The sequence below is a fragment of the Poecilia latipinna genome, unplaced genomic scaffold (genome assembly GCF_001443285.1).
Source record: "Poecilia latipinna isolate Pla-1442-1.1 unplaced genomic scaffold, P_latipinna-1.0 Scaffold211, whole genome shotgun sequence".
NCBI lineage: Eukaryota > Metazoa > Chordata > Actinopteri > Cyprinodontiformes > Poeciliidae > Poecilia > Poecilia latipinna.
Window position 1 is genome coordinate 294140 of NW_015112827.1, and position 26429 is coordinate 320568.

At 41.9% G+C, this 26429-nt stretch overlaps 2 protein-coding genes across 6 annotated transcripts; both read right to left on the reverse strand.

The window, feature by feature from the left end:
• Positions 1 to 1197: 1197 nt before the first annotated feature.
• ddx61 (DEAD (Asp-Glu-Ala-Asp) box helicase 61) lies at positions 1198 to 10087 on the reverse strand. The gene is made up of 13 exons (XM_015031570.1): positions 9916 to 10087; positions 7788 to 8737; positions 7603 to 7707; positions 6516 to 6645; positions 6295 to 6441; positions 4693 to 4787; positions 4487 to 4609; positions 3634 to 3762; positions 3429 to 3545; positions 3292 to 3355; positions 2551 to 2652; positions 1684 to 1900; positions 1198 to 1583 (listed from the first exon to the last, which is right to left on the reverse strand). The coding sequence occupies exons 2-12, from the start codon at positions 8007 to 8009 to the stop codon at positions 1689 to 1691; spliced, it is 1446 nt and encodes a 481-aa protein (XP_014887056.1). The 5' UTR covers positions 8010 to 8737; positions 9916 to 10087; the 3' UTR covers positions 1198 to 1583; positions 1684 to 1688.
• Positions 10088 to 11089: 1002 nt separating this feature from the next.
• Positions 11090 to 23661, reverse strand: lipea (lipase, hormone-sensitive a). Of its 5 annotated transcripts, none has more exons than XR_001424855.1 (12): positions 23563 to 23661; positions 20557 to 20804; positions 19641 to 19925; positions 19213 to 19303; positions 18747 to 18892; positions 18469 to 18654; positions 16977 to 17129; positions 16110 to 16254; positions 14461 to 14688; positions 12864 to 13231; positions 11330 to 11683; positions 11090 to 11287 (listed from the first exon to the last, which is right to left on the reverse strand). XR_001424855.1 is itself a non-coding variant. In XM_015031571.1 (11 exons), exons 1-11 carry the CDS (start codon positions 23570 to 23572, stop codon positions 11477 to 11479), a joined length of 2067 nt encoding a protein of 688 aa, XP_014887057.1. In that variant the 5' UTR covers positions 23573 to 23661; the 3' UTR covers positions 11090 to 11476. The 5 variants fall into 5 exon arrangements, 1 of the variants encoding a protein (XP_014887057.1); XR_001424856.1 differs by having other exon boundaries at positions 20557 to 20893; positions 23563 to 23655; XR_001424857.1 differs by lacking the exon at positions 23563 to 23661 and adding an exon at positions 22978 to 23555.
• Positions 23662 to 26429: the final 2768 nt, after the last annotated feature.

The following is a 26429-nucleotide window of genomic DNA, read 5'->3' on the forward strand; positions in this document are numbered from 1 at the left end:
CAAAAAAACTAAAACCTCCTCCTCCTCCTCCGATGAAGCCAAACATTTTCTGGTTTTAATCGGAAACTGGAAACGAAGTTCGTGGTTTCCCCGTTTGATTTGTAACACCTCAGAACACGGAAAACCGTTGCAGATCTTTCCAGAACCGCTCTGGTCCGACTCCGCGCTCTGGCCGGCACTTAAAACAAAAACGTTTTGGTGTAAAAATTATTTCAGATCAACGATTCGAGTCCTGATTTAAGTACCAGAGAGGAGCCTGAAGATGCGCGGCGAGCTTCCGATTAAACACTTGGTTTCTGGGAAAAATCCGGCTCCCATCAGAACCAGCGAAAGCAACAAAAAAATTATCTTAAAAGCAAAAAAAATATTTTTTTATGTTTTTTTTTAAATCATTAGTGATGCTCTGTAAGGGGAGGACAGAAAGAAACCCCAGCTGCCTGTTCAGAGATGCTACAATCCTGCCGAGTCCAAACTAAACCTCACATTGTTCCGAAACAAAGAAACCGGATTCGAGCAGGAAAGGAAAAGTTCGTGCTGCTCCAAGAAGGGGAAACCCGTCTAGCGTGGTCCGGTAGAGCTGGAGCTGGTTTCTTCGCTCCCTGGTCCGTCAGGAAAAGAAAACCTGAACCAGTTTCACTCAGCAGCAAAAAAAAAAAAAGAACAAACAGAAATGTTCAGAAGTTTCTGGGCTCAAAGCCGAGTCCAGTTCACGGATAACGCCGCAGTTTGGTTCTGGTGGAAAACTGGAAAAACTCAAGTTTGGCTTCAAATTTACACGGAGATCCAATCAGAACCAAACGTTCTTCAGATTCACTGCAACAAACTGCGGCGTTATCCGGGCCTGGGCTCAGAACCGGACTGGAGGAGCCCGGTCCGGGCTGCAGAACAAACATTGGCATCTAATACATTCAACTACGCGCGACACGTCCGGGCTTCCGACGCATCTCAGCTGAAAACCAGAAGGAAAACTAAACGGGACGGGAAGTTTCAGCTGCTGTTCTGCACCGGCGCCGGCCGGACCCGTTCGGAACGACTTCCGGGTCGACTGAGAGCGGATCGGAGGTTTCTGCTGCAGCAGTTCACAGTTAAAACAGGAGCTGCTCCCGTTTTTTCCCCGTGCATGCCGTCAGATCCACGCAGGAAGTTTCTGCGCTTCTGCTCGTTCTTATGATTCATGAGGAGAAAAGTCGCGCTGCGTTTAAAGAAAGCTGCCATTTTTTTATTGCGACACCTCGGAGAGCGGCGTCCGGGCAGGACCAGGTGGCGGGTTGTGGGTTTGTTGCATAACGGGCGCTGCGACGGGTTGCTGCTTGTGCTCTGCTGCTGCAGCAGGACGGGGGGGGAGCGTGCGCCAGGGAGGAAGTAAGGCACTTAAGTGAGAACGGCGGCGGCATCGGGGGGCGGGTGAGGGGGCGGCGGGCGTGCACGGCCCGGTTTGGAGTCCAGTTTGGAGCCGGTGCAGAACAACAAGCAGAACTGTGAGGAACCAGCCGGAAGGTTCTGGAAGCGAGGGATGAGGAGGAAGATGATGAAGAGTAGCGTGGAGCAAAGATGTCTGGTGAAGCCCGGAGTGTCACGATGCTCTGCGGAGGAGAAAACACTCCGGTTAGGACGGCGAGGAGACACCAGACTGCTGCAGCGGGAACAGGAAGTACAGAACAGGAAGTGGAAACCGTCAGCCACCTGTTTTAGGTGCTGTCCTGCTGGCGCGGCGGCTTCTCCTCCGCCTCGTCGCCGTCGGTGACGGGCCCGGAGTGGTACTCGGCCACGTAGAGGCTCTTGTCGATGCTGCTGGGGATGGGCTTGATGTCGGTCACCAGCTGCTCCTCGATGGCCTTCAGGTTGAAGCGGTCCTCCGAGGTGATCAGGTTGATGGCCAGGCCCAGGTGGCCGAACCGCCCTGGTTACCATGGAAACAGAGGATTAACGGCACAGCGCCGCCCAGCGGAGGGTCGCTAACGTTTCCTTATATTTTTAAAAAGTATAAAAAATATATTTATACATTTTATTTATTAAAATTTTAAAAAGTCAAAAAGTAAAAGACATTAACATTTATATACTTTTTAAAAAAGAATCTAAAAATAAAAATCCTGAAAACTAAAGACGATTTTTAAATCTTATTTAAAATCAATCCAAAAAATAAAAACAATATGAATTTATCTTTAATTTACCACTTTAAATAAAACATACAAATCTGAAAATTTTTATATTTATTTATATAATTTTATCTAAAATAAACCATTTGTTCACATATTTTATTTTTAAAAACCTAATAAAAAAAATAACCCTTTTTAATCAATGTTAAATTTTTTATAGAAACAATTTTTATTCATGTTTTTAGCTACAGAATGAATACATTTTTTATGGAAGTTGAAATTAATGTTTCCAGTTTATAGTTTCCAACCTGAAGACCAGAAAAATAAATCCAAATAATTACTGGTTCTGGTCAATTAGCTGAGAAAATTAAGTGAAATAAAAAATGATGCATCCGATAACGACTCCATGTAAAAACTAAAAGGTTCTGTATCGTTTTCGGACCCGTCGACCCACCTGACCTCCCGATGCGATGGAGGTACGTTTCTGCATTTTTAGGGAAATCAAAGTTGATGACGACGTTCACAGCCTGGATGTCGATTCCTCTGGTGAAGAGATCTGCAGCAGGAAGGAACCAAAACAAAAACGTTTCCAAAGACGAGCAAAAAATACATTAAATTAAATTAAATCTGCTGCCTGCAGATGTAAAATTCTAACATTTTCAAGATAAGCGCCGCACATTGTGGATAAAAGAATACAACTAAAAATACATAATTTCAAGTAGTTATAGGATTTTTATCACTGTTAATTTTTTGTGGTAGTTTACGTCGTACAGCAGAGACAAAGTAAATAAAATGTAACAAAATGTAATATTTCTAAACGTCTCCAGCACCATATGGAGTCAGAAGGGAAAATCACCCATTGCAGTAACGTTTTAAAAGGTCATCAATAAGTCATAATAAATATTCATCACACAGAAATAAGCCAAACAAATGTTAAGGTAAACGACCTTCAGCTTAAATGCAGAAATCGTTTTGGTGATTCTAGTCGATCAAAATAAAGTTTTCATCTGATTCAACTTCAGATGGAGAGAAAATATATTTACTGAATGAAAATATGTTTTAAACAAATTTAGGCTTTTAATCAAACTATAAATTTCACTTTACTGCCAAACTGTGTTGTTTGGATGTTTCCAAACCTTGAAAAAGAAAAACATTTCAAGGATTTCAAGGATTCCAGGTGGAAGTGAAGACTCACCGGTGCAGACCAGGTTCCTGCAGAGCCCGTTCCTGAAGTCATGGAACACGCGGTTCCGGTACTCCTGAAAACAAACAGGAGTCTGTCAAAACAGAGACCCAGACGAACTGGACCGGGACCAGAACCAGGGTCAGGACCTGCATCATCTTGGCGTGGATGTAGAAGCAGGAGTATCCCAGCTGCGTGATCTTCTTGGCCAGCAGCTCCACCCGCTGGGTGGAGTTACAGAAGATGATGGACTGGTTGATCTGCAGCTGCAACCAGAACAGAGAGCAGACCCGTCAGAGCTCGACCCGGTTCTTCAAGCCACGGCGCGGGTCTTTGGCGGGCCGGCGGCGTTACCCTGGAGAAGAGCGTGTTGAGGCAGTGGACCTTCTGGCGCTCCGTCACATAGGCGTAGAACTGGGTGATGCCCTTCAGGGTCAGCTCCTCCATCAGGTTGATCTCATACGGTTTCTGCAGGTGCTTCACCTGCAGAACCAGAACCAGAACACGGATCACACCAGGACAGACATTTACCCCAGAAAGAGGCAATGACAGGCAGGGATGTCCAAAGTGTGGTGCGGGGGCCAGTTGTGGCCCCTGGAGTGACTTTGTGCCGACCACATCACAGCGATGAAATTAAAAGCGTCCATCGTTTCCCTGGCCCGCCTTTTCCCAGGATGCATTGCAGAACAAACAGGAGATTTCTGATCTGATAACGATGGCAGACGCAGCGGGAAAGGTGTTGAGTTTTAAACCATATTAAAATTGGCAGCTGATATTTTAATTATTTGTTTTGTTCCTTTGTCTTTATTTTATTTGCGGTAAAGTTTATATATTTATCATTTATGTCTGAACGTGGAGAGCGATTAAAACTAAAAATCTGAACTGGATCCTCATTTCATTTTGGATCTAAAATGATTTACACATTCCTGTGCTGAAAAGTCAGATCACCTGAAATAAATTCTGCAGCAGAGTTGGTAGAAAAATTCACAGAATTATCAGGGATTTTTTTTATTTATTTTACGTAATTTCCTGGAGAGTTTGGAAGTCTATGCCTCTATTCTGGTCCAGATCTGGGAATCCTGGATTCGACCTCCAGACATTTGAATCTTTAGCTTTGACTCACAAACTCCTCCCAGATTTGCCGACGTTCCCGCGGCCTTCCAGGGAAAACCGTACGGCTGCGGAGAGGCCCGTCCTGCTGACTCACCATGAACTTCTGGACGCTGATGGGGAAGGTTGCAGAGTAGAGCAGGATCTGCCGGTTCTTGGCCAGGAAGCTGATGATGTCCTCGATGAGAACCACGAAGTCCTGAGAGAGCAGCTTGTCCGCCTGAGGAAGAGGAGGAGGAGGAAGGTCAACGCGGCGCTCCAGAGCGAGCGGCAGCGACACAGACGGGCTGTCGTCATGGTTACCTCGTCCATCACCATCATCTGGACGCGGTCCACCTTCGCCACGCCTTTCTTTATCAAGTCCAGGATGCGGCCGGGCGTGGCGATGACGACATGCACTGCAAGCAGAAGCACCATTAAAACACTTTATTCTAAAAAAACAATAAAGTTAGAAATGACAGCATATATTTTCAAAAAGTCGCTTTTATTTTGTCTTTTCTGTGAGTTTTAGAGTCAGGCTACAAGAATTTAGTCAAAATAAAAGGAAAAAAAAAAGTTTACCAGAGAAAACGTCTTGAAATTACGATAAAAAAAATGTCTGCAGGCAGTTCAGTTATTTAAACAAGTCCTGCTACTGATGACAAACACTGCAAAGCAAAATATTACCAAGTGTTTCTGTTTAGTTTCTACTGCTAATATCTTGGCACATTTGAAATAAACAAAACTTTACACACAACTCTTCAGCAGGATATCGGAGCCATTTTAACAAAATAGTTCCTAATATTGATTAAAAAAAAGTTCTAGTTCCTCTAGTTCCACTGGCAGATTATTTCATTTATATCAATATTCAATCATTACTGATGTTGAACAGGCTCATCTGGGTAAAAAGGTAGTTCAAGTTTAAGAAACTAGGTCAAAAACACTTGAAGTTTTGTGTTTTTGCAGTGAATTTGATGCTAAAGTGTTAAAAGATTAAAGTATTTCTGTTATCACTAAAACGGACTCCAAAGTGTAACTTCACATGTTGTGGTTCTTATTTTATCTTTGTTATTTTTCATGTTGAAATTCTTAGATCTACTGTGATTGCACAAACACACAACAGCTAAAAACTACAAGTGTGACTATAAATACAGGCATTACTGATGCAGGTAAAAAAAAAAAAAAAAAAAGATTTTTTTGGAGTCTAGAACAATTATACAAATAATACGTTGCCAGATATAAAAAAAGTAAAAAAAAAAATAATAAAGTGAGCCCACAATAATGAATTAAAAATTAAATTCAAAACACAATAAAACAGCAAAGCTAACAGTTAAAAGATCAATCTGGATTTATTCTGGTTGTTAAGTGACATAAATAAAGTCTTAGCCTGGCCCTGATGCTCCACCTCAGATTTCACCAAATTCAAAGTCTAAATAACTAGAAGTCGCTTGTCAAACAAGATGGCCGCCCTGCCATCGCTATGGAAACCCGAAGAACTCAGAGTTTTCAAAATAATAACTCTTCAAAGAGCAGAAATGTGCTGAGTGAATGAATGATAAGATTTTGCCTATATGAGCAAGTGAGAGAGTGAGCGAGTGACTGAGTGAGCGAGTGACTGAGTGAGCGAGTGACTGAGTGAGCGGGTGACTGAGTGAGCGAATGAGTGACTGAGCGGGTGACTGAGTGAGCGAATGAGTGACTGAGCGACTGAGTGACTGAGCGACTGAGCGACTGAGTGACTGAGTGAGTGACTGAGTGAGCGACTGAGTGAGTGACTGAGTGAGTGAGCGAGTGACTGAGTGAGCGAGTGACTGAGTGAGTGAGCGAGTGACTGAGTGAGCAACTGAGCGGGTGACTGAGTGAGCGAATGAGTGACTGAGCGACTGAGTGAGCGAGTGACTGAGTGAGTGACTGAGTGAATGTTACCGGTCTCGTCCAGGCGCATGATGTCGTCCCTCAGGTTGGTTCCTCCGGTCGTCGCCATCACTTTGACTCCGCCCAGATGTTTGCTGAGCTGGATGCAGATCTGGCTCATCTGCAGCGCCAGCTCGCGTGTGGGCACCATGACGATGGCTGCAGCAGAGCGCAGAGAAACGTCAGCGACGGCTCCCCGCGGGCAGCAGCGGGTGGGGGAGGGGCGGACTCACCCTGTATGTGGTCCTTCTTCAGGTCTATCCGCTCCAGCAGCGGGATCAGGTAGGCGCCGCTTTTCCCCGTCCCGTTTTTCGCTCGCGCCAGGATGTCGCGCCCGGACAGCGCGATGGGAATGCTCTCCTCCTGCAGAGGAAATGACATCATCACCACCAATCGGAGGAAACCTCAGACTCCAACCGGTGAATGAACGCGGCTTCAAGTGACGTTTCAAATCTGCTTCTGTGTGACGCAGCAAACACTGAAAAAACTCCAACAGGCAAGCAGATAAATTAAAACGGTCTTCCCATTCCACCTGAGAAACCGCCAAGTTTTCACTAGCGACACCTACTGGTTAGGAGGAGAACTGCAGCATCCAAACCGCACCAGATTAACATCAAGTGACCAGCTTAAATTAAAAGTCAGCCAGCTGATAATGTCAGGTTTTATGTTATAAACTGACTTTAAGCTTCATAACAGAACCTTCAGTTAGTTAGCTGCAGCTTTATTAGCAACAGTTTCAGAACTGCATCGAGGCTTTTCCACATCTTAAATAAAACCAACATCGTTTAAAAATATATTGTACACAAATGATCCGTTTTAGAAAAGTTTCCACCCAAACTCACCCCTGGGCGTCGATTTAAACACGCCAAACCCACAGGGGTCAGCGTAGCCCTAAGCTAAAACCTGTCAGCCAATCAGATTGCGTAAAAAAAAAAAAAAAAACAACAACAACACAACTTCCTGTTAGGAATTAAACATGATGCCAGGAGGTTCATGTGTGGACAGATATACAGATTGAGCTACTTTTAAACAATGTATTAGAATATAAAGTTAATAAAACAAGATGATGAGGACTGGGAGTCACATAAATGTGGACACATTGGCCCGTTATTTGTTGCATACTGCAATGCACTGGACCATAAATCTGTTTTCCATGAACACACACCAACCAGTTTTCTCAAATGTTTCTCATAAATGTTTTTAGTGACATAAAACTGAGTCTTCATGTGGATGAAAAGCATCCGTTTCTGTCTGCACCTTTTAGAAACCAGGAAAGGAAAAATTATTTTCTGTTTTCTAAAAGCGAAGCGCTGACTGAACCTGGATCGGCGACGGTTTCTCCCAGCCCATCTCAAAGATTCCCATCAGGAGTTCCCTTTTCAGGCAGTAATCTTCAAACTCGTTGCCCTTGGTTGCCGTGACGTCCTGCAGCAGAACACAAACACAACATCAGAACCAGCCGTCCCAAATCGAACCCGGCTTGCCGCGGCCGAGCCGACACTCACTGAGGTTTTGACCCTGTTGTCCTTCGGGGGGAGCTGTAGGCATTTCTTCCAGTCGTCTCCAAACTTGATTCCTCCGCCATCCTGGTTGCTCCCAGCTGGATTCTTTCCTTGAGTTGATGCTGGGGGTCCTGCAGCAGGTTTGGTCTGTCCTTTGAGCTGCCCGTTCTGCTTATTCAGTCCCATCACAACCGGACCGAGGTTTTCCGTTCGGGCTGTTGCCATCTTTTCCTGAACTTCTGTTTGTTTTTTTAGATTTTTGCCTCTTAAATTGTCGTCAGTAAAAAATCCTAAAGTTTAATAAAGCGTTCAACAATATTCTCTGTGTGTTCGAAGCGCTTTGCAGAGAAATGGCTCAGTAATATTTACATATAAACAGGAAGCTGCAGCTCATCACACTGACCGCTGCACAGCCGACAAAAACAAAACTAGTTTTTACACAAAAACTCTTCCAAATGAAGAGAAATCTGCAACCATGTGCAGAAATAGACTCGTCCACGATATAGAAAAATTATACGTGAACAAGCATTGAAGTGGTTCCAGTCCTGAAACAGAACAACTAAGGCAATCTGCACCAAAATGAGTTTCTATCGTCAATAATATCTCTGAGTTTTACTGCCAGTCCCAGAGAGCTGCTGCATGTCCCTGATCCAGAGAACAGGAAGTTCAACTTTTTACACAGTCGTCCCCAGAAAGCCAGTATTTCATTTACCTCTACTGGGAGAGGTTCTGTTGCTTCATGTGTGGAAAAAAAAAATAAAGATCCAACAAGGATTTTAGTCCAAAGCAGAGAAGCTTTCTGCCCTTGAAGTCCTCAGTGCGTTTCCGTTGTGCTCCGGGTTTATTCCTCCTCCTCTCCGTCGACAGCAGGGATGATCCGGTCGGCCTGAAGCGTGCAGCGCCGCAAACTCCCCGCCTCCAAAAGATCCAGACCGATGACTCAAACGTCCCACCTGGAAACAAACCATCCAAACAAAACACTTCAGACTCCAACAGGCAGGATGAATCGTCAATCAACTTTCAAAAAGCCACAGCGCTTCCGTTTTCTGCCCGAAAAACACTGAAGAGCAAAACCTTACAGAACTTCATCAGGACTTAAAGACTGAAAACCAAACGGTTAACGTTCAGAGGCAGTGAAACCAGAAAAACAACCTCAGGATGTGTTGAGATGTTTTATTTGTCTACTAACTTTAAAAACAAAAATTTTCTTCTCAGATCCTCTTTCAGAAACCTGAAGCAAACATTTAACAGCATCAACAGTTTCTGGGTCGTCTTTAAGGTGAAAAAACACAAGTCACAAGTTCACCAAACATAATTTCTACTTTTTATTTTAATCTGTAAAATAACTTTTTCAGCAGAGAACAGTTTTGTGGCCATTTATACATAAAAATGCATAAATTGATTATTTTAAATCACATTTTTTGTACCTAAACTGATTGAAAAAATATCTGTTTTAAAGGCTGTTTGCACTGTAGATAAATCAGTTTAATAGTCAAATCATTGCTCTTTTCAATTTAATTTGGCCCCGTTAGCTCAAAGCAGGCCGGTGGAGTTTGTTGTTTTGATGCTTCGCAGGTAAACCCAGCAGGTGTGTCCAGAACACACCTGCGGGGAAACAGAAACAACTGAGAAACAGAAACACAGTGACTCGCTGAAGGTTGGAGGACTCACGTTGTTTAAGCTACGGCTAACCACAACTTAACGTCTACTTTAACAACCACAGTCAAATTCAAACTAATCTCTGAATTGATATGTTAATTTATATTAACATACATTCCAGTTTGTGGGGCTTCTGATGGGTTTTCTGGTTCTATTTGAGTCGAGAAGCTTTAAGGTGGCGTTGAAACTGCGCGTCAAGAAAGACATTAGCAGCTAACGGCTAAGACAAACTTAAACTAAAATCCGAGCGCACACACTTTGACTCAAAAACCACACAACTTACTCATTTAAATGCAGATAAAGTTATAAAAAACAATTTTTTGATAATATTGTACAAACTTTGACCTTTATTTGGTTATGAATATTTGACGCTTCATAAATCCAACACAACAGCGAGCCGTTAGCAAGGAGCTAACGTGCCAACAACCGGGTTTTAACCGACGGTGAGCTCTCCAAAGTCCGATAAACATACCTGAAAAGCTGCGTTATTGTACGAGCGATGCTCTGAGTGCGGTGAATTAACAATTTTCTTCTAAATAAGCTGAAAATATCTTGAAATAATTCGTCTCTATTGTGTTTCTTCTTCCTTTAAATCAACATGGTCGCCTCCTCTTCTTCGATGAATCCCTGCGGCTTATTATCAGGCGTCTGGGGTGACGTTGCTGCCACCTGCCGCCAGACTGGAGTATGGCGGCTGTTTTTACCCTGAACCCACAGTTCTGAATTTAAAGTCTACATTATGAATAAGAAGAAAACTTTATAGTAATAATAGTTTTATTTCATTATGTTTTTGTTACAATGTGATTTTTCCAAACTGAATAAATGTTATGAAGTTAGAAGTTTGTTATGAAGTTAAAAGTCGGAATATGTATAATAATTTTGTTTTACATATCTATACCAGGTGGGGGCGCTAAATTTGGCCATTTATGGCGTAGTATTCTTCAGCTTGTTTTATAATTTGCGACATTTATTTACTGATAACTTTCTCTTGGATGTTTAACAGTGTATGGAGGACTTATCCTGCCAAAAACAACAATAAATAAATGAGGAAATAAATAATTACAACATAATTAATTTCCTAATTTAGTGTTAAACATGGGGAAACAATGTGTAGTTTTACCAATTTGTCTTTTGTATTTCTTTAATTCATGTAAAGCACTTTGAACAGCCTTGTTGCTGAAAATGTGCTTTACCTTACCTAATTTATTAAATACAAAACATATTTCCTTGCATATTTAGTGATTAATTTCCTAATTTATCTTCAATTATTTCATTTATCTAAAAAAAATCATGTTTTCAATTTTTTTTTCAATGTTATGTCATTCATTTATATATTTAAAATTTTATTTTCTAATTTTTCAGTTTTATTCCGTCATTTATTTTGAATCTTTTTTCATAATTTATTTATAGATTTCATTTAATCCTTTATTATGTATTTTATGTCATGATTTATTTATTTAGATTCTATTTTATTTAATCATTTGATAAATAAACAGTGAAATAAAATGAAATGTTATTCTTATGATTTTCTCTAGGTTTTTTTGAAGCAGTGCAGTAAAACCTGACAGTGAATATATTCCTGGGTGGTGGACAGTTTCTGCAGCCGACTAAATATCAGATCTAAATATTCCAACAGACCCAAAAGGTTCTGGTAGTTCAGGTTTATTGCACTCTGGAGTTTGTTCTCTTCACAAACTGCTGTAAACATCAAATTACACATAGGGTCCAAACAAAACAATATTAATAACAACACAGTTCATGTGGAAGGAACTTCCTGATTCCTGCTGGATGCTGGAGGAGGAGCAGGAGGTTCTGTTAAAGGCACAGTCGGTCAGAATCAGAACCTCACAGGAGAATTAGTTTTTACTTTGGGAGTGTCTCAGAACCTGAGGGACAGATTTCCTCCTGCGGTTCTGAATGTTCCTCTAATCAGAACCTGGAACCCGTCAGTCGGATCCAGTTTTGCTGTGCAGTTCAGGTTTAAAGTGCAGTTTTACTTCCTGTGGTGGCAGAACCGACCCGACGACGCGGCGCTAAGTCTGCGGCGGCGGTTGGAAGACCGTCCGGATCCGCGACACACAGATGTCAGAGGCGAACTGTGTCTCCTTGCAGATCTGCGCCAGGCTGAGGAAGCCGTGAGGAAGGTCGTCCACCACCGTCAAGGTCACGGCCTGGCCCATCGCCCGCAGCTTCTTCGCAAACATCACCGAATCGTCCAGCAAGGCGTCCAGCGCCGACGCCTGCAGGGAACCGAAGCAACCCGTCAGTCCAGACTTCACCGTGTTTTATCATCAACACAGAGCGGAGAAGAACTGATTAGCCTGTTAAAAATCTGAAAAGTGTGGAGTGCACATACATTCAAACAGGGGGCTTGGAACCAGTCAAAATTTCACTAGAGTCAAAATCTACTTGTGGGTAAAGAAAATAATAAAATCAAGCAAATAAACTCTCCCTTCATTTCTTAACAGTAAAGGTTTGTTATTCATCCAAAACCTAAAAGTGTTTTTGCTTTATTAGTAGAAAGACATCTAGTTTTCAAATTGTTTTGTTCTCAATTTAGCAAATTTGAAACAGGATTTAGGTCAATTTTATTAAAAACTCTCTCTATATTTAGCCAAATTTAACGAATTAGATAAAAGCTGAAGTCGGCTTTTCAGTTAAAGGTTTTGGATCAGTTTTAGTCGTGATAGTAGTTTGATTATAAAAGGATTAAAATTTTGTGTTGTACTTAAGATTTTTCATTTTAAAAAAGGCCGGTGATAATTTTACCCAGCGAGGGGTAAAAAAAATAAAATATTTAAATTTGTATCAAGCATGGGTCAAAAGTGCATCAGTCTTGAATTGAAAAAGATAAAAATAGATTTTATTTACTTTTTTATTTCTTTTCACTTTTTCTTTCAGATTTTTTTATTATTTTTTCCAATTATTGTTCCAGATATTCCTTTTGTAAAATTTTGTTTTTCAAATTATCTTTTCAGACTTTAGTTTTGCAAACTTAATGCTTTTTGCCAATTTTATTTAATAAAATTTTACTTGAGCAAAAACAAAAAATTCACACCGACTTGTGAAATTATAAACTATTTTCAAATAGCATTTTTCAGATTATGTTCCACACTTCTGGGGGCGGGACTTCCTTCCTTCGTGTGAGCGGACGTTAGCAGCAGCTCTTCTATTGGTCAGTGCGGGGCAAGTAGAGCGTTTCTATTGGTCAAATTTTTCCCCATAGTTTCTGGGAACCTGCTGTGAGTTCTGGTTCCCAAGCAGAACCCGTCTTTATTTCACCTGGACTTTTATGATGGAGCATAAACATTTAGATCCTGGACTATGAACTGGTTCTGATCCGGGTTCTGGTCCTGCAGGGAGTTTCTTCCTGTGAAACAACATGTATAGAATAACCGGAGCTTCTCCTTCCTGTCTTACCACCAGGTGGACCGGCGGCAGGCCCTTCAGCAGGCCGGTTGGCGCCAGCAGAGGAGACACAAACGGGTTCCTGATGACGGCGCAGGACGTGGGCAGGACGTAGGCGTGGCATTCGGACCGCAGCGGCTCGAAGCCGTCCGGGTAGTGAAGGATGTCGGCGGCGCCGGCCGTGGCGGCGGGGCCCGGCGCCCTGTGGGGGTCGGCGCCTCGGTGCGGCGGGGGCGGCTTGGTCCGGGCCGGGTCCAGAAGGGACTGGATCCAGTTGGAGGCTCCCTGGGTGAGGTCGCTGAGCAGCAGGGCCGTGTCCCGGCCCAGAGCGCTCAGACTGCCGCGCCGCTCTGCAGGCTGCACCGTCTGGAAGTCCGAACCTGGAGGAACCAGGCCGGGTCAGTACCATCAAGTTTACTACTGTTAGCACATTTCAGCAACAAGGCAGTTCGAAAAGCACGAAAATAAAACCCCAGCAAATGAGGAAAACAGACATCACACTTTGATGAGCATCACCAAAATCACAGACTCATTAAATTAGTTCATCACTGTTTCATTTATTATGTTTCTGAATCAAATCCAACCTGCTAGATCTTTGGACTTAAAGGAGCTCAGGGTTTCGGCTGTTTTTCAGCTTTCTGGAAGTTTGTTCCTGATCTGTGGTGGATAGAAGCTGAATGCTGCTTCTTTTGGTTCATCCAGTTTTCCCTTCAAATTATTGAAGCCACTTTAAAATACTGACAGAATCACATAAATCCAGTTTTATTATTTCCCTTCCAAGGAAGCAGAAATCTGACATACGACGCTTCCTTCAGCCGTTCAGGATCAGACTCCTCAAAGGATGCTCACTACTGTTTTTTTTTAAACACACAATCTTTCTCAATCAGATTTCAGTCTGCTCAGTTCTGCTTTAGGGCGTCCTGTCACTTTAAATCCCAGAAAGCTGGCGAGTATAAACTCAACGTTTACACTCGCCAGTTAAAATGGCTGCAAACGGACGCTCAGTTATACAACCGTACGCCTTTGAAACGATGTATGAATATTTCAACAGGGCAGACATACTGGTGAGTAACAGTAAAGGTGATTGGTCTGCAGCTGACCAATCAGAGGCTTCGGTTTTTCTGTAGTGACACGGAGCAGCAGATCAAGTTATTTCATTACAACCTTTAGCACAAGAAGCAAAAAGCTGCTCTAAAATGATGATTTTAATTAGATTCACAAATATAATTATTATATTGAATAATAAATGAGGACCTTTGGAATATATTAAAAAGAATGTCAATATTTCCAGTTTCATTTAAGTCATTTAATATATATAACTATAAGAAGATAATTTAGAACCGGTTTTAAGGAGGAAATTAAACAATTATGTCTTTAAAAAGGTGAATATTAATTAATGTCCTGCTGGTTACAGAAAGCAGTGGGCAGGGGGCCCACGGATCCCGGCCCCGGGAAAAGCTGTGAGCGGCCCTGGAGGCGGGTATTAACCCCCCCTCTCCTTCCTCATCGTCCCGTTTACACATAAATCTCCTCGCTGACCTGCGTTCTGCTCCAGCGGCGCCGGAAGGTTCTGCTGGGCGAAACGAGCCGCGAAGCCCTGCCCACATACCTGCGTAGGCGTTGATGCACCTGGCGAGGACGCCCAGAGGCAGCAGGGGGTCGATGAGCGTGAGCAGGCGGGAGGGCGAGGCGTCGGTGGTGAGCAGGGTGGCGGGGTAGGCGGCCATGATGCCGTCGGGGAGGCGGATGCCGGCGGTGAGCGCCCTCATGCAGACGGTGATGCAGAGGTTTCCCCCGGCGCTGTCCCCGGCCAGGCAGACCCGCTCCGCCGTAGAACCTGGACCAAACACACGGTCTGTCATTAGTTTCCATTTTATTTCAGAACTTATTTCAAGGATGAAACAAAATAGAAAATAAATAAGTTGTTTTCAATTTTAAATGAAAATAAATTAGAAAAATTAATAGAACATGTGAAAAAGTAATAAATGAGAAAATAAAGTAAATAAAATAAATAAATAAGAAATATAAAGACTTTTAGATAAAAATTAAAAAATGAAATAAATTTCAAAATAAATGAGGGAATAAACAAAAGAGATCAATTTGAAAATAAAAGAATCCAAATCAGATTTAATACACTTTGTGGGTTTGCTTCATTAAAAGAAAAGCCTCCAGTTTTTATATCTTTTACATCTTGGCTAAAAACAAAAGAAATAGACTTTGTCGGTTCTGAGCAACTAAAACCAGGATTTCTGTCGCTTTCTTTGAAAATCTTGTGTTTAGTAAAGTTTAATAAATTAAGTAAAAGCAGCAAAGTACCTAGTCCGGCATGTTGCTCAGATTTCCTTCATCTACACTTTACAAAACAAACAAAGCTGCAGCTCTTCCTCTCTAATCTCACTACTGTTACTGAAATCTGGAGGATACTGTTGCAAACCAGCGCTGGAAAAACTCCCGCTTTGTCTTTGCTGCAGGTCAAAACAATTCCCTGAAAATCTTTCAGTTTATCCGAAAACACGGCGGCCGGAACGAACAGGTAGTGCCAACAAAGATCACATTTCTCCTCTCACTCTGAACACAACGCCTGCAGGTGAAACCGGGCCTCGCGGGCTCGGTTTCATCAGAAACAGATCCGACTGTTCTTCACAGAACAGATTTATTCCTGGATTTATCCAGGATTTATTCCTGGAAAGTAGAAAATCACAGCAGCAGATGAAAATCTGTGATTTCAGCTTCTTTCAGAGCCCGTTTGTGATTCAGTCCGACCGCAGATGTTCTGGTTCTGACCTCACAGGTTCTGCAGAGCTTACATTTGTTCAGCATAAATTGATTCCTCACAGCTTCTGATTTCAGCTTCCTACGAGTTTCTTTAGCAGCGTTTCTGGACGGAGTCCAGAGCTTAACCTGTGGAAAAGCTTGAAAAGATGAAAACTCCATCTGCAGCTGGTGGACGAGTAATAATGTGAAAAAAATTAGAAAACATGGATTAGAAAAATATATTTCAATTAAAGAAATTATATTTCAACCTTCAGACGAAAAGAATCGTTTTGGACTTTAAGATATAAAATGATCAAAAAAAGGAACCAAATTATTTTTACTCAGCTTTTCTTTTTCATGTTTTTTTACGAGCTTTAGACAGTTCTGAGCAGAGCAACGTTTTATGAGGTTACTCGATTAATCGTCAGAACTGATTACTTTGTTATTGTGTATTGCTGATTATCACTGGGCAGTAGTGGGTGTTTCCTGACGTGAAGCACCTACCCAGCAGGTGGCAGTGTTTCAGCGCCCAGCAGTAGGCGTAGAAGCATTCCTCCAGCGCCCGAGGAAACGGAGCTTCAGGCGACAGAGAGTAGTCGACGGACAGAACCGGGACGCTCAGCTCCTTCGACCAGTTACGCAGGTAATTCTGAAGAAGGAAACAAAAACGCAGAGCATGGTGATCCGATCTGAAACGATTAATCATGATTAATCCACATCCAAAACATTTAGTAATCGATTAATCGTTAACTGGAATAAACAGACTGAAATAAAGGCTATTTGCTGAAATAACTCCACAAACAGAGCTGCAATTAAGCCAAAACTACAAAAATATGTATAAAATTTGAATTTAAAAGGAAAAAAAAAGTATTTTTCTGTAAATCTGGTCTAAGCAGAACTCCTGTAGTGGCAGTTTCAGCTTCACATTCTGTAAGAAGCTAATCTTCTATGAAGCATCTCTTTCTATCCAATTATTAGTCTGTTAATCCAACAATGATCAGCTGCAGATGCTTCCTTTGCTACAAATCCCTACAGGGATGATGGTGTTAAAATGTTTATTTTCTTATTTAAAAAGGTTTTGACTTGTTCATTTGGTGCTGCAGTGTTTTTCTAATATTCTATCAATAAGTTTAAGTGGCTACATAAAACTTATGCAGAACTTGCTGATTTTTTTCTGATTAATCAATTAATCATGAAATTATTTATGCATCGCCAACTCTCAACAAATTCTGTTTCAAGGCACTTTACAAAAAATAATTCAATTCATCAGATTGATCGATTAATCATAAGATTAATCGATCAATCATCAGCCTAAAACGATTGCAGCCCTAGATCTGACTCCTAATCCTCAGGGCACTGCGTTCGGTTCACCTCGTGGGAACGGGACGTCTGGGCGACGAAGCCGCCGCCGTGGAAGTGGATGAGGAGCCATGGCGACGGCGGCTTCTTCTGCACCCAGGGCAGACGGGGCGAGGCGATGGGCGCCGCGTCGCCCTGGGAAAACCCCAGCAGCTCCTCGCTGTCCTGAAATATGGAAGGAGCACCGCATTGTTGCAACAGGGGCAGAAGCAACAGGAAAACTAATATTTATCATGTCTGACATTAAAACTGTTTCAAGTTTAGTATTTGGTAAAATTGCATTTGAACTGTTTTCTAAGGGTTTATCAAAAAAATCAACTGACATTCAAAATTGCTAAAAAAAATCAGACAAATCCTCCGTCTGTCAGTCTCCAAATGAAACTGTTCACTAGCAACACATCAGTGTTTATGAAATATGCAAAAAAAAATGTTACCAAAGAAATGAAATCAAAAGGTGTATAAACGCGGTGTTTGCACATGACGATGTTGAGCAAATGATCAGAAGAGCCTCGAAACCTCAGAGACGTTCTTACTGGTCGGCACTGATGGATGCAATAATAACAATAACGAACTAATCATAAACATTAGCTCCGCTAGCGCTAAACCACAACAACAACATGGTGCTTAGAGGAAGCTAACGCTACAGCGCTAAATTCAACCACCTCAATGTTTACATCTGGTCTCTTCTGTCCATTTTCACATCCTGTGTTTCTTTAAATAAAATTATTCAAAACTAACTACTTGAAGAATTCATAACAGTCAGGAAACAAAACAAATCAGTTCAATAAAATTTCAACTGAAATTTTATTGAACTGATTTGTTTTGTATTTGATTTGTTTACAAAGCAGCAAAGTTAATTTGTGCTTTTGAATTTATCTGGAAAAATTAACCAAGGGGAAGCTAAGCGAGCTAAATTTTAGCTAAAACGCCAAATAAACACTTTAGAGGAAGTATGCCTCTCATCTTTGCTTGAATTTCAGGTTCAGTTTAATTGCTTTGTTGAACCGACTGGCCTCATAACGGTCTGGTTAAATGTGGATTTTCACAGCACTGCAGAACTGGTCCAACAGAAACTCTGCAGAATCTCCTGCTTTCAACTCATCTGTTTATTTTCAGCCTGATTAATGCAGAAAACAATCTGAGCATCGTTTCCCTTCATGGTCTGCTTCCTGTCTGAACCGAAACCGGACAGCACCGCCTGCTTGGACGTTCAGTTACGGCTCCAAGTGAATCAGTGTTTCCCCCAGTGCGTTATCAGCCTGGCGGGCTGCCAGGCTTTACTGCCCCCCCACCAGGCTAAGCATTGTTTGTTTATCATAAAAAGGTTTTTTATACACCAGTAACAGTGATAGTAAAGATGGATTAATCTACGTTTACAGCTTAATGGATCAACTGGCCTCACAAGCTGTTATTTCTAAATTATGATGAACTTTTAACACTTTTTAACAGAAAACACGGTGGGATGCCAGCGGGCTCGGCAGGTTCTGGGGGAGCCTCTGCTCACCTGGCCTTCCCGCAGGTCGTAGGAGATCAGCCTCATGTGGACCGGCCCCGGGCCCCAGTGGGCGACGGGGGGCGACACGCTGGTGGACAGCGTGGGGTCGGAGGCCAGAGGGAGCTGCAGGCTTTCTGGAGGCACGGTCAGCGTGAGGTTGACCTGCACCGGGTTGGAGGCGATCCGGGTGAAACCCTGGGGGAAACAAACACGAGGAATGAATGTCTGCATCGCAGCAGAGCTCCTCCGACGACCTGATGACTTCAGCAGCTTTTGACCCTGCCTACTGATAAAATGTCGGACTCTGTGACGTTCCAGAAGGACTTCCAGAAGTGCAAGTCCAGATTCTGGGTGATGCGTTCGAACTCGGCGCCTCGCAGCTCCGGGTCGATGACGTACTTCCCTGAGGTGAGGAGGGACAGAGCGGCCGTTCCTGCAGGAAGAGGAAAACGCATCACATCGAAACGGGAGCATCAGTCAAAGGCTGTTTTCACATCTTTGCTGCGGAAAGCTTTCACAAACAAACCAAACCCTCTGAGCATGGCGTATGAACAGTTAGACTGACCTGGACGCATAAATCTATGTGAAAGAAGAATAACTGAACCAGAGTTCACTTCAACCGAACCCAGATTGAGGTTTGGACGACCACAGGTCAGAGGTCACCAACCGGACTGGACTTTATCGGCAGACGGACTGGAGTTGGATCAAAGTGGACTGAACAGGGCTGGTGGGAATAAACCCAGAGAGCCTCACCTATGCCAGACTGCTGTCTGCCGTACGTCTCTCCGTAGGAAACCATGCTGATGACGATGGTCTGGAGGAACGGTCGCAGAGCAGGAGAGAACTGCCAAACCAAACAATCAATTAGCCAAGAACTTTATTTATCCCAATTCAGTCTGCAGCTCTCTGGTCACACAACAAAAAAAGAGAAATACAAACAATCTGATGCAACCATTTCTATGACGGCGTGTTCAGACTGTCAGAGAGAGAAAAAAAGTGGGAAATTTCTCCCAAAAGCTGATATTAATCTCAGACATTTTTTAATAAAAAAACAAGGAAATCTCCGAGTTTGAAACATTTTGAGTTTCAAAAGTTGAAAATTTTCAAATGTCATTCTGAAATTCATGAAAGACAGCATAGATCAATCCTAAGGGATGAAGGTGAGGACAGGTAACGCTCACCTGGAAGCCCAGGCAGCGCCCGTAGAAGCAGGCCTTGTGCATGGAGCTGTACTCCTGAACGAAGCGATCGCTCAGGTCGGCGTCCTGCGACGAGTACAGCTCCCCGTGGGCGTTGTCGTGGAGGAGCCGCTGGGCGAGGTGGAGCAGCGCCCGCAGCTGGCAGAGGGCGCTGCAGTACGCCTCCATCTCTGCGGCGTTGTGCTCCGCCCTGAAGAAGGCTCCTCTGCAGTTGGAGGCGATGTAGCGGCCTTTATGGATGATGTGCACCAGGCAGGACTGCAGCACCTGAAGCAGCAGAGGAGAAATAATAGACACACCAATTATTTTACTTATCAATCACTCATCGATCTCTCTACCCTGAGCTGTGACTGTGTGCATGATTGACTGTCCTGCTCATCTCTTGTTCTGCGATCGACTGGCGACCGCAGGGTGACCTCGCCTCTCCTGGGTGACCCCGCCTCTGCAGAGTGACCCCGCCTCTAGTGGGTGACCCCGCCTCTCCAGGGTGACCCCGCCTCTAGTGGGTGACCCCGCCTCTCCGGGGTGACCCCGCCTCTCCGGGGTGACCCCGCCTCTCCGGGGTGACCCCGCCTCTCCGGGGTGACCCCGCCTCTCCGGGGTGACCCTGCCTTTCTGCCGCTGGAGAGGCACCAGCACCTTCGTCACCCCACAAGGGTTAAACAAGCATGAAGACAGTTGGATGGATTATACTGTTGAACCGTTTGTCGTCTTCCTCAGAGGTTTTTGTGTTGTTTCCTTCAGAGGTTTTTGGTACAGCGCCCCCACAGGTGAGGAGGGGAACAGGTATTTCAAAGCATTTGAATCATTCGGCTCAGAATGAAACAAATGTTGCAGTTTTGCTCCCCAACCATCTGAGTCTATCAGAACTTCTACAGATCCTGAAAGTGCGCCTCACCTTGACCAGCGTTCGGTATCCGTTTCCAGGCGTCTGGGCGTCGAAGTCGTAGTGATGGTAGACGGCGGTGAAGCTGGCAACCACCGGCTCCAGGGCGCGGCCATGTTGGCGAATCTTCCTCATACACGCCACCAGGCGCTTGGTCACGGTGCCGTACGGCGACTCGGAGGGGCCACTGAGGACACAGATGTTCTCCTCACAGACCTTATCCAGAGCTGTGAACACAGCCGAGTGGTCCATCTCTGAGTCTGGAAGGAGGAAACCAGAGAAAGGAAGTTGCAGCTGCAGTTTATATCAGCCTGTGGAGCTATCAGCAGACATGTGATGCGGTCGGTATCTGCAGAGAAGAAGACAATCATCAAGGTTAAACACACAGGTCCTGCTGGGCTCATCCTGTTACTCACCATTGCGCTGATTAATCTGAACTCGTGTTATCTGTTCGGTCAAGGGTTGAATTCTCAAGGCAGGACTTTGAACCGATGAGAGAAGCTGACTGAGTCTGCTCAGAGCAGAATACAGAAAATATTCACACCCCTTCAACAATTTATCACGTTACAACCTCTTCCGGCTGCAGCTCTTCTAACGACTAATCCATTATTCTGAAGAAGAATCTATTATTCTGGCGATTAATGTATTAATTAGATTTAAAAACTGGCACATTATGCAATTTTTGTTTACATAAAAAATACACACAAATATTTCAGTTCCTTTTTAAATAAGAAATCAAACATTTTATTCCCAAAGCAGCAGCCTTTTGATGAATGTTTGATCATTTGTAGCAAAGATGCATCTGCAGCTAAAACGCACTTTAACATCTTAAAAGCCGTTTCTGCTTCCATCAGTACAGTATAGGGTTGATCTGGTTCATCTGCCTTACCAGAGGAACGGAAAACGTCTCTGGTCCATGTTAATTTACAGCCTTTACTTCCTGTTTATTACATCTATATGTAACATCAACATCTGACTGATCAGAGAAAAAAGGAAGCACAAATCATTTTACTTCCATTTGACATTTAGTCTCTACTTATTGTTGGTTTTTCACATTGAAGTTTGTGGTAGAAAAGTGAGAAGATGTGGAAAAGTTTGAAGCTAAATAATCGTAAACAATCCGACAGCCATGGTGTGAGGGCCGACTGTCAGAGACTCATGTGGTTTATCTTTCTGCAGGACTTGTGTTGATTTTCCTGAATGTTGTGTCACGCAGATCAATAAGGAGAAACATCCGAAGCTCTAACAGAAAAGCTAAAAAAATCCTGCGTTAATCTTTTAAAATGAGGAGGAAATGTCGGGTAATCAGTATTTGATTAGAGTCAGATAAGAAGTCTGAATGTTTTTATACAGATTTTTCTAAAAAACATTGACAGCTTCCTGCAGAAACACATACAAATATTCATGCAGGGTTTTTCTAACAACAAAACATTACGATTCATATGTTTTAAACTTAAAACCCTAAAAATCTGTGCAGAAATATTTTACAACAGGAAACAACAGGCTTCAACTCTTCCATGTTCCTGCCACACAAAGCTCTTAGAATGGAAGATCGCTGCTTCTATCAAAACGTTTTCAACCATTAATGTGATGCATATCCTCAAAAAAGCTGAAATTAACCAAATGAAGGAAGTGCTCCTCTTATCTTCTTCATATTATTATTATTATTGTTATTATTATTGTTATTATTATTATTCATTCCTTCATTTAGAAATGTCAGTTTCAAACTAAATATTGAGTTAGGAAGCTAAACAATTAGCTGGCTTATATTTCATTTGGATATTTGACTTACTAGCTAAATGTTTAGCAAATATTTGGGAGATAAATATTTAGATCCAAACTAAATATTCAGTTAACAAGCCAAACATTTAGCTTCCAGCTAAATATTTAGATAGAAGCAAAGTATTCAGCTTGGTAACTAAACATTTAGCTTGCTAACTAGATACTTAGCTTGATAGCTACATATTTAGCTTCAAACCAAATATTTAGTTGGCAACTAAACATTTACATCCCAACTAAATATTTAGGTAGAAGATACATTTTCGGCTTCCTAACTAAATATTTAGTTTGTTAAACAACAATGTGGCTCTGGTGAAACGGAATCCTAATTTTTCAGCACAAGACATTCTGGACAATTTCATGCATCTAACATCTTGGAGACAGTTTCATATAACACAACACAAGGTCTATAAAGACATGAATTCAGAGAACTGACTTCAACCTGATGGGTAGTTAGACGGGCTAATGTGAGCCAGGTCCAACATCAGTGTCTGACCTCAAGAATGCAGGAATTCAAATAAACACATTCCTAAAACATTGAAGAAAGCCAGAGTAGTTGGAGCTTGGATTCATAAACACCTTTAACCACTTTGCTGTAACACGTATAAAACTACTGACGAAAAATAAAACTACAAAAAACTACAAACCACAAACCATGTAGTTTGTAGGTGTAATTAATTTCCGGTCCACCTGAGGCAGAGAAGTTTCCTGAAGCCACACCTCTACCTCCAAAAGTTTCGGTCGTTTTAAAGTTTTTCTCTCTAACTATGAGCACAGACTTCCAGCTTTTTAAACAGGACTCAGACGCTGCTCTTCCAGGATTGGGAAGCTCTTTGTTTCCCAGCGGATGTCCCAGTTTTCCCAGAATAAAAGCCGCTGTGGTCCTTTCACTTCATCAGCTGATGGATGACGTGGAGCTGTCAACAGCACACCGATATCTGTCCCGCTTCCTGTCCAGAATGCTCCGTTTCTAATCATAACAACTGAATTTTTATTTCCTGATTCACTCTGAAACAAACTCAAGGCTGAGAGCGACCATTTCCCCCTGGAGACAACTTCGCTCACGACACCGAGTTTGGTGACTTTAGTTGGGAATATAAGCTCCGTGAAGTACCGCAGACACGCGGTGTCGTCGCTGGAGGTTCACAGTACCGATCCGCGTCGAGTTGACGCGTTAAAAACCATTCAAACGCAACAAATATGCGATTCTGTGGTGTTTAAACCCGAATGTAGACTCACCGAGCCGCATCTTCTTCTTCTTCCTTCATGTTCTGACGGTTCCTGTGCGCGCGCTCCCGCGTCCGTAGGAGCGCGCGCACCTCCGGTTGTTAGCTAACAGGAGCAACAGTTAGCATAAAATAAAATAAAATAAAATTCAGTTCAACAAAATAATTTAAAATTAAAGGAAAATAAAAAAACAAAACTAAATTGAAGGAAAATAAATTCAATGGAACACAATCAAATTAAAATGAAATACATCAAAGAATGAAATGAAATGAAATGTAAAATTAAATTAAATATAAAAGTCAATTAAATTAAGAAATAAAATAAAACTAATTAAATTTAACAGACAAAGATTAAATTTAACTAAATTAAAATTAAAGTAAATTAAAAGTAAATTAAATCATGTTAGACCAAATAAATTAAAATGAAAATAAATTAAACAAAAATAATTGAGGTTGAATAAAATTAAAATCTCACATTATTGATGTAAAACACATATTTTTATTTTTTTAAATTAAATCCCAGACGTTTTCTTGTGATGTATAATTATCTCTCAGGGAGTTAATCTTTAAAACTTGTATGTTTATATAAAACTCATCTAAAACAACATGTTTCATCTGAAAGAGAAATAAAAAATATCAAAATTCTGCCAAGATCATGTAAAATTAAGCTAATTACAGTATTTCAACATGCTGTTAAATACTTGTTAAAATACTGTCTGGCTTTATGAATTAAATTAAGCCAGACAAAAACTTTATAGAAAGAAACTTAAACATTGTTTTCACACTAACTGATAAATTACACAACATATGTTCATCGCACATCATGGTGTTTAAATCTGTGAAAAACACCAAGGATGACAGTTTGGAGTAAAAGCAGATTTTCTTTTTGTCCAGCAGCCATTAGACGATGACTGAAGGACGAAGCTCCGGTCAGCGCTGTCGATTTACTCCAGAAGAGCCTTTGTGTCAGGCTGGGATCTGGCTGGAAAAGTATTTCAAATCAATACGAGACGCAAAAACAACCTGCAGCTTCTTTCAGCTGCAGGTTGTTAAATGTAAATTATTTATTTTAAGACAGAATGAATGGAATGTGGTTCAAACGGATCAGGTTGAACTGTTAGCACAGAGGCACGATCAGGACGGTTTTATTTATTTATTTCAGATTTGTTTAACAATGTCTGCAGTAAAGGATGAAAAAACGGCTGCAGTAGGATTTTATTTATTTTAAAAGGTTTTGTTGGCTCTAGTGGCTTTTGTTTGAAAGTAGGAAAGACATGCAGCAAATGTCACCAGGCCAGGAATCAAACCTGTGACCACCAGCATGAGGACTAAGGCCTCAAAACATGGGTTGTGCTTTGCCCCTGTGCCACCACAGCACCCAGGATTTTAATCCGATTTTCTTACATTTCCACCTCAAAAGTTAATATTTTGCAGTCAAACTGTGAAGATAAAGTTGGTTAAAGGTGAAAATCTTATTTTTTGGAAAATGGAACATTTTTAACGGACCAATGAAAGGATAATTTTGTTCCTTCTCCTGACTAATACCTTTATTTAATGGAACGCTTTCTACACTGTTTTCATTTGGTTGTTTTGTAGTTTGTCTGTACAGGGTTTGAGTTCAATTAAAGGTGGAAAAAGTTTGTATATTATTAATTATGATAAAAATATATACATGTATTTTTATCACAAAACTTGGCATGTTTTTGACAAATCTAAATCAGAACCTGGATGTTGAATTTATTCTGACTTTATGGCCTACCAACACAAAGTAGAGCACTATTCTGAAGTGAAAATAAAAGATTCAAAGTGTTCAAAAGTTTTTACAAATAAAATATGAAAACTCATTTTACTCACCACCCCTTTTACTCTCATGTCCCTAAATAAAACACAACCAACTGCCACCGGAGTTATAGACTCCATAAGTCTGACTTTTATATTTGCGGTTTGTCACAAACCACAACAACATGTGGAAGTGATCAGAGGACACCAGAACGGCCTAGTCAAAGTCCAGAGCTGAATCCAGCTGAGAATCTGTGGCAAGAGTTGAAAACATCTCCAGTCTGACTGATCTGGAGATGTTTTATAAAGAAAGATAGAGGAAAATATTTAAGTCTAGACTTTTGAAGAGTCTTTAATTTTAAGTTTTTATTTGTAAAGAAAAAGGTAAAATATTTCAGTCTGCGGTCGTATGGCAAAAAATTTAAATTTAAACAACTTTAGAGGAGTAAATACATTTACAAAAAATTGTATCAGGTTTTTGTAATTATCTGAACCAAATAAAATAAATATTTCTCCAAATTTTAATTTAAAGAAGTTGTTTTTTTAAAAACATCTTCTTTTCCTTTCGGGTTTTTCCCTTTTGGGGTCACCACAGCGAGTCATCCGTCTCCATGTAACCCTGTCTTCTGCATCTTCTTCTCTCACACCAACCACCTTCATCTCCTCTTTCACTCCATCCATAAATCTCCTCTTAGGTCTTCCTCTAGGTCTCTTTCCTGGTAGGTCCATCCTGGTAGGGACATGTGGACTGTCTCCACATGTCCAAACCATCTCAGTCTGGCTTCTCAGACTTTATCTCCTACACATCACATGAGTTGTTCCTCTGATGTATTCATTTCTGACTTTATCCATCCTAGTCACTCCCAAAGAGAACCTCAACTGTCATGATTTGTGGTTTGTGGGAGGTGGTGAGATGAGAAGGCAGGAACCCAGGTTGTGAAGAAAATTATTAATTTAATGATTAAAAGCTCAAAACAGTCCAAGTCAGGCAGCACAGCAGGAACAATTAGACATAGCTAACAACCGGTAGCAACTGACAATGTGAAACAAGAGCTTAGCAAACCAGGACTATACAGTTCTACTGGAAAGCAGACTGACGCA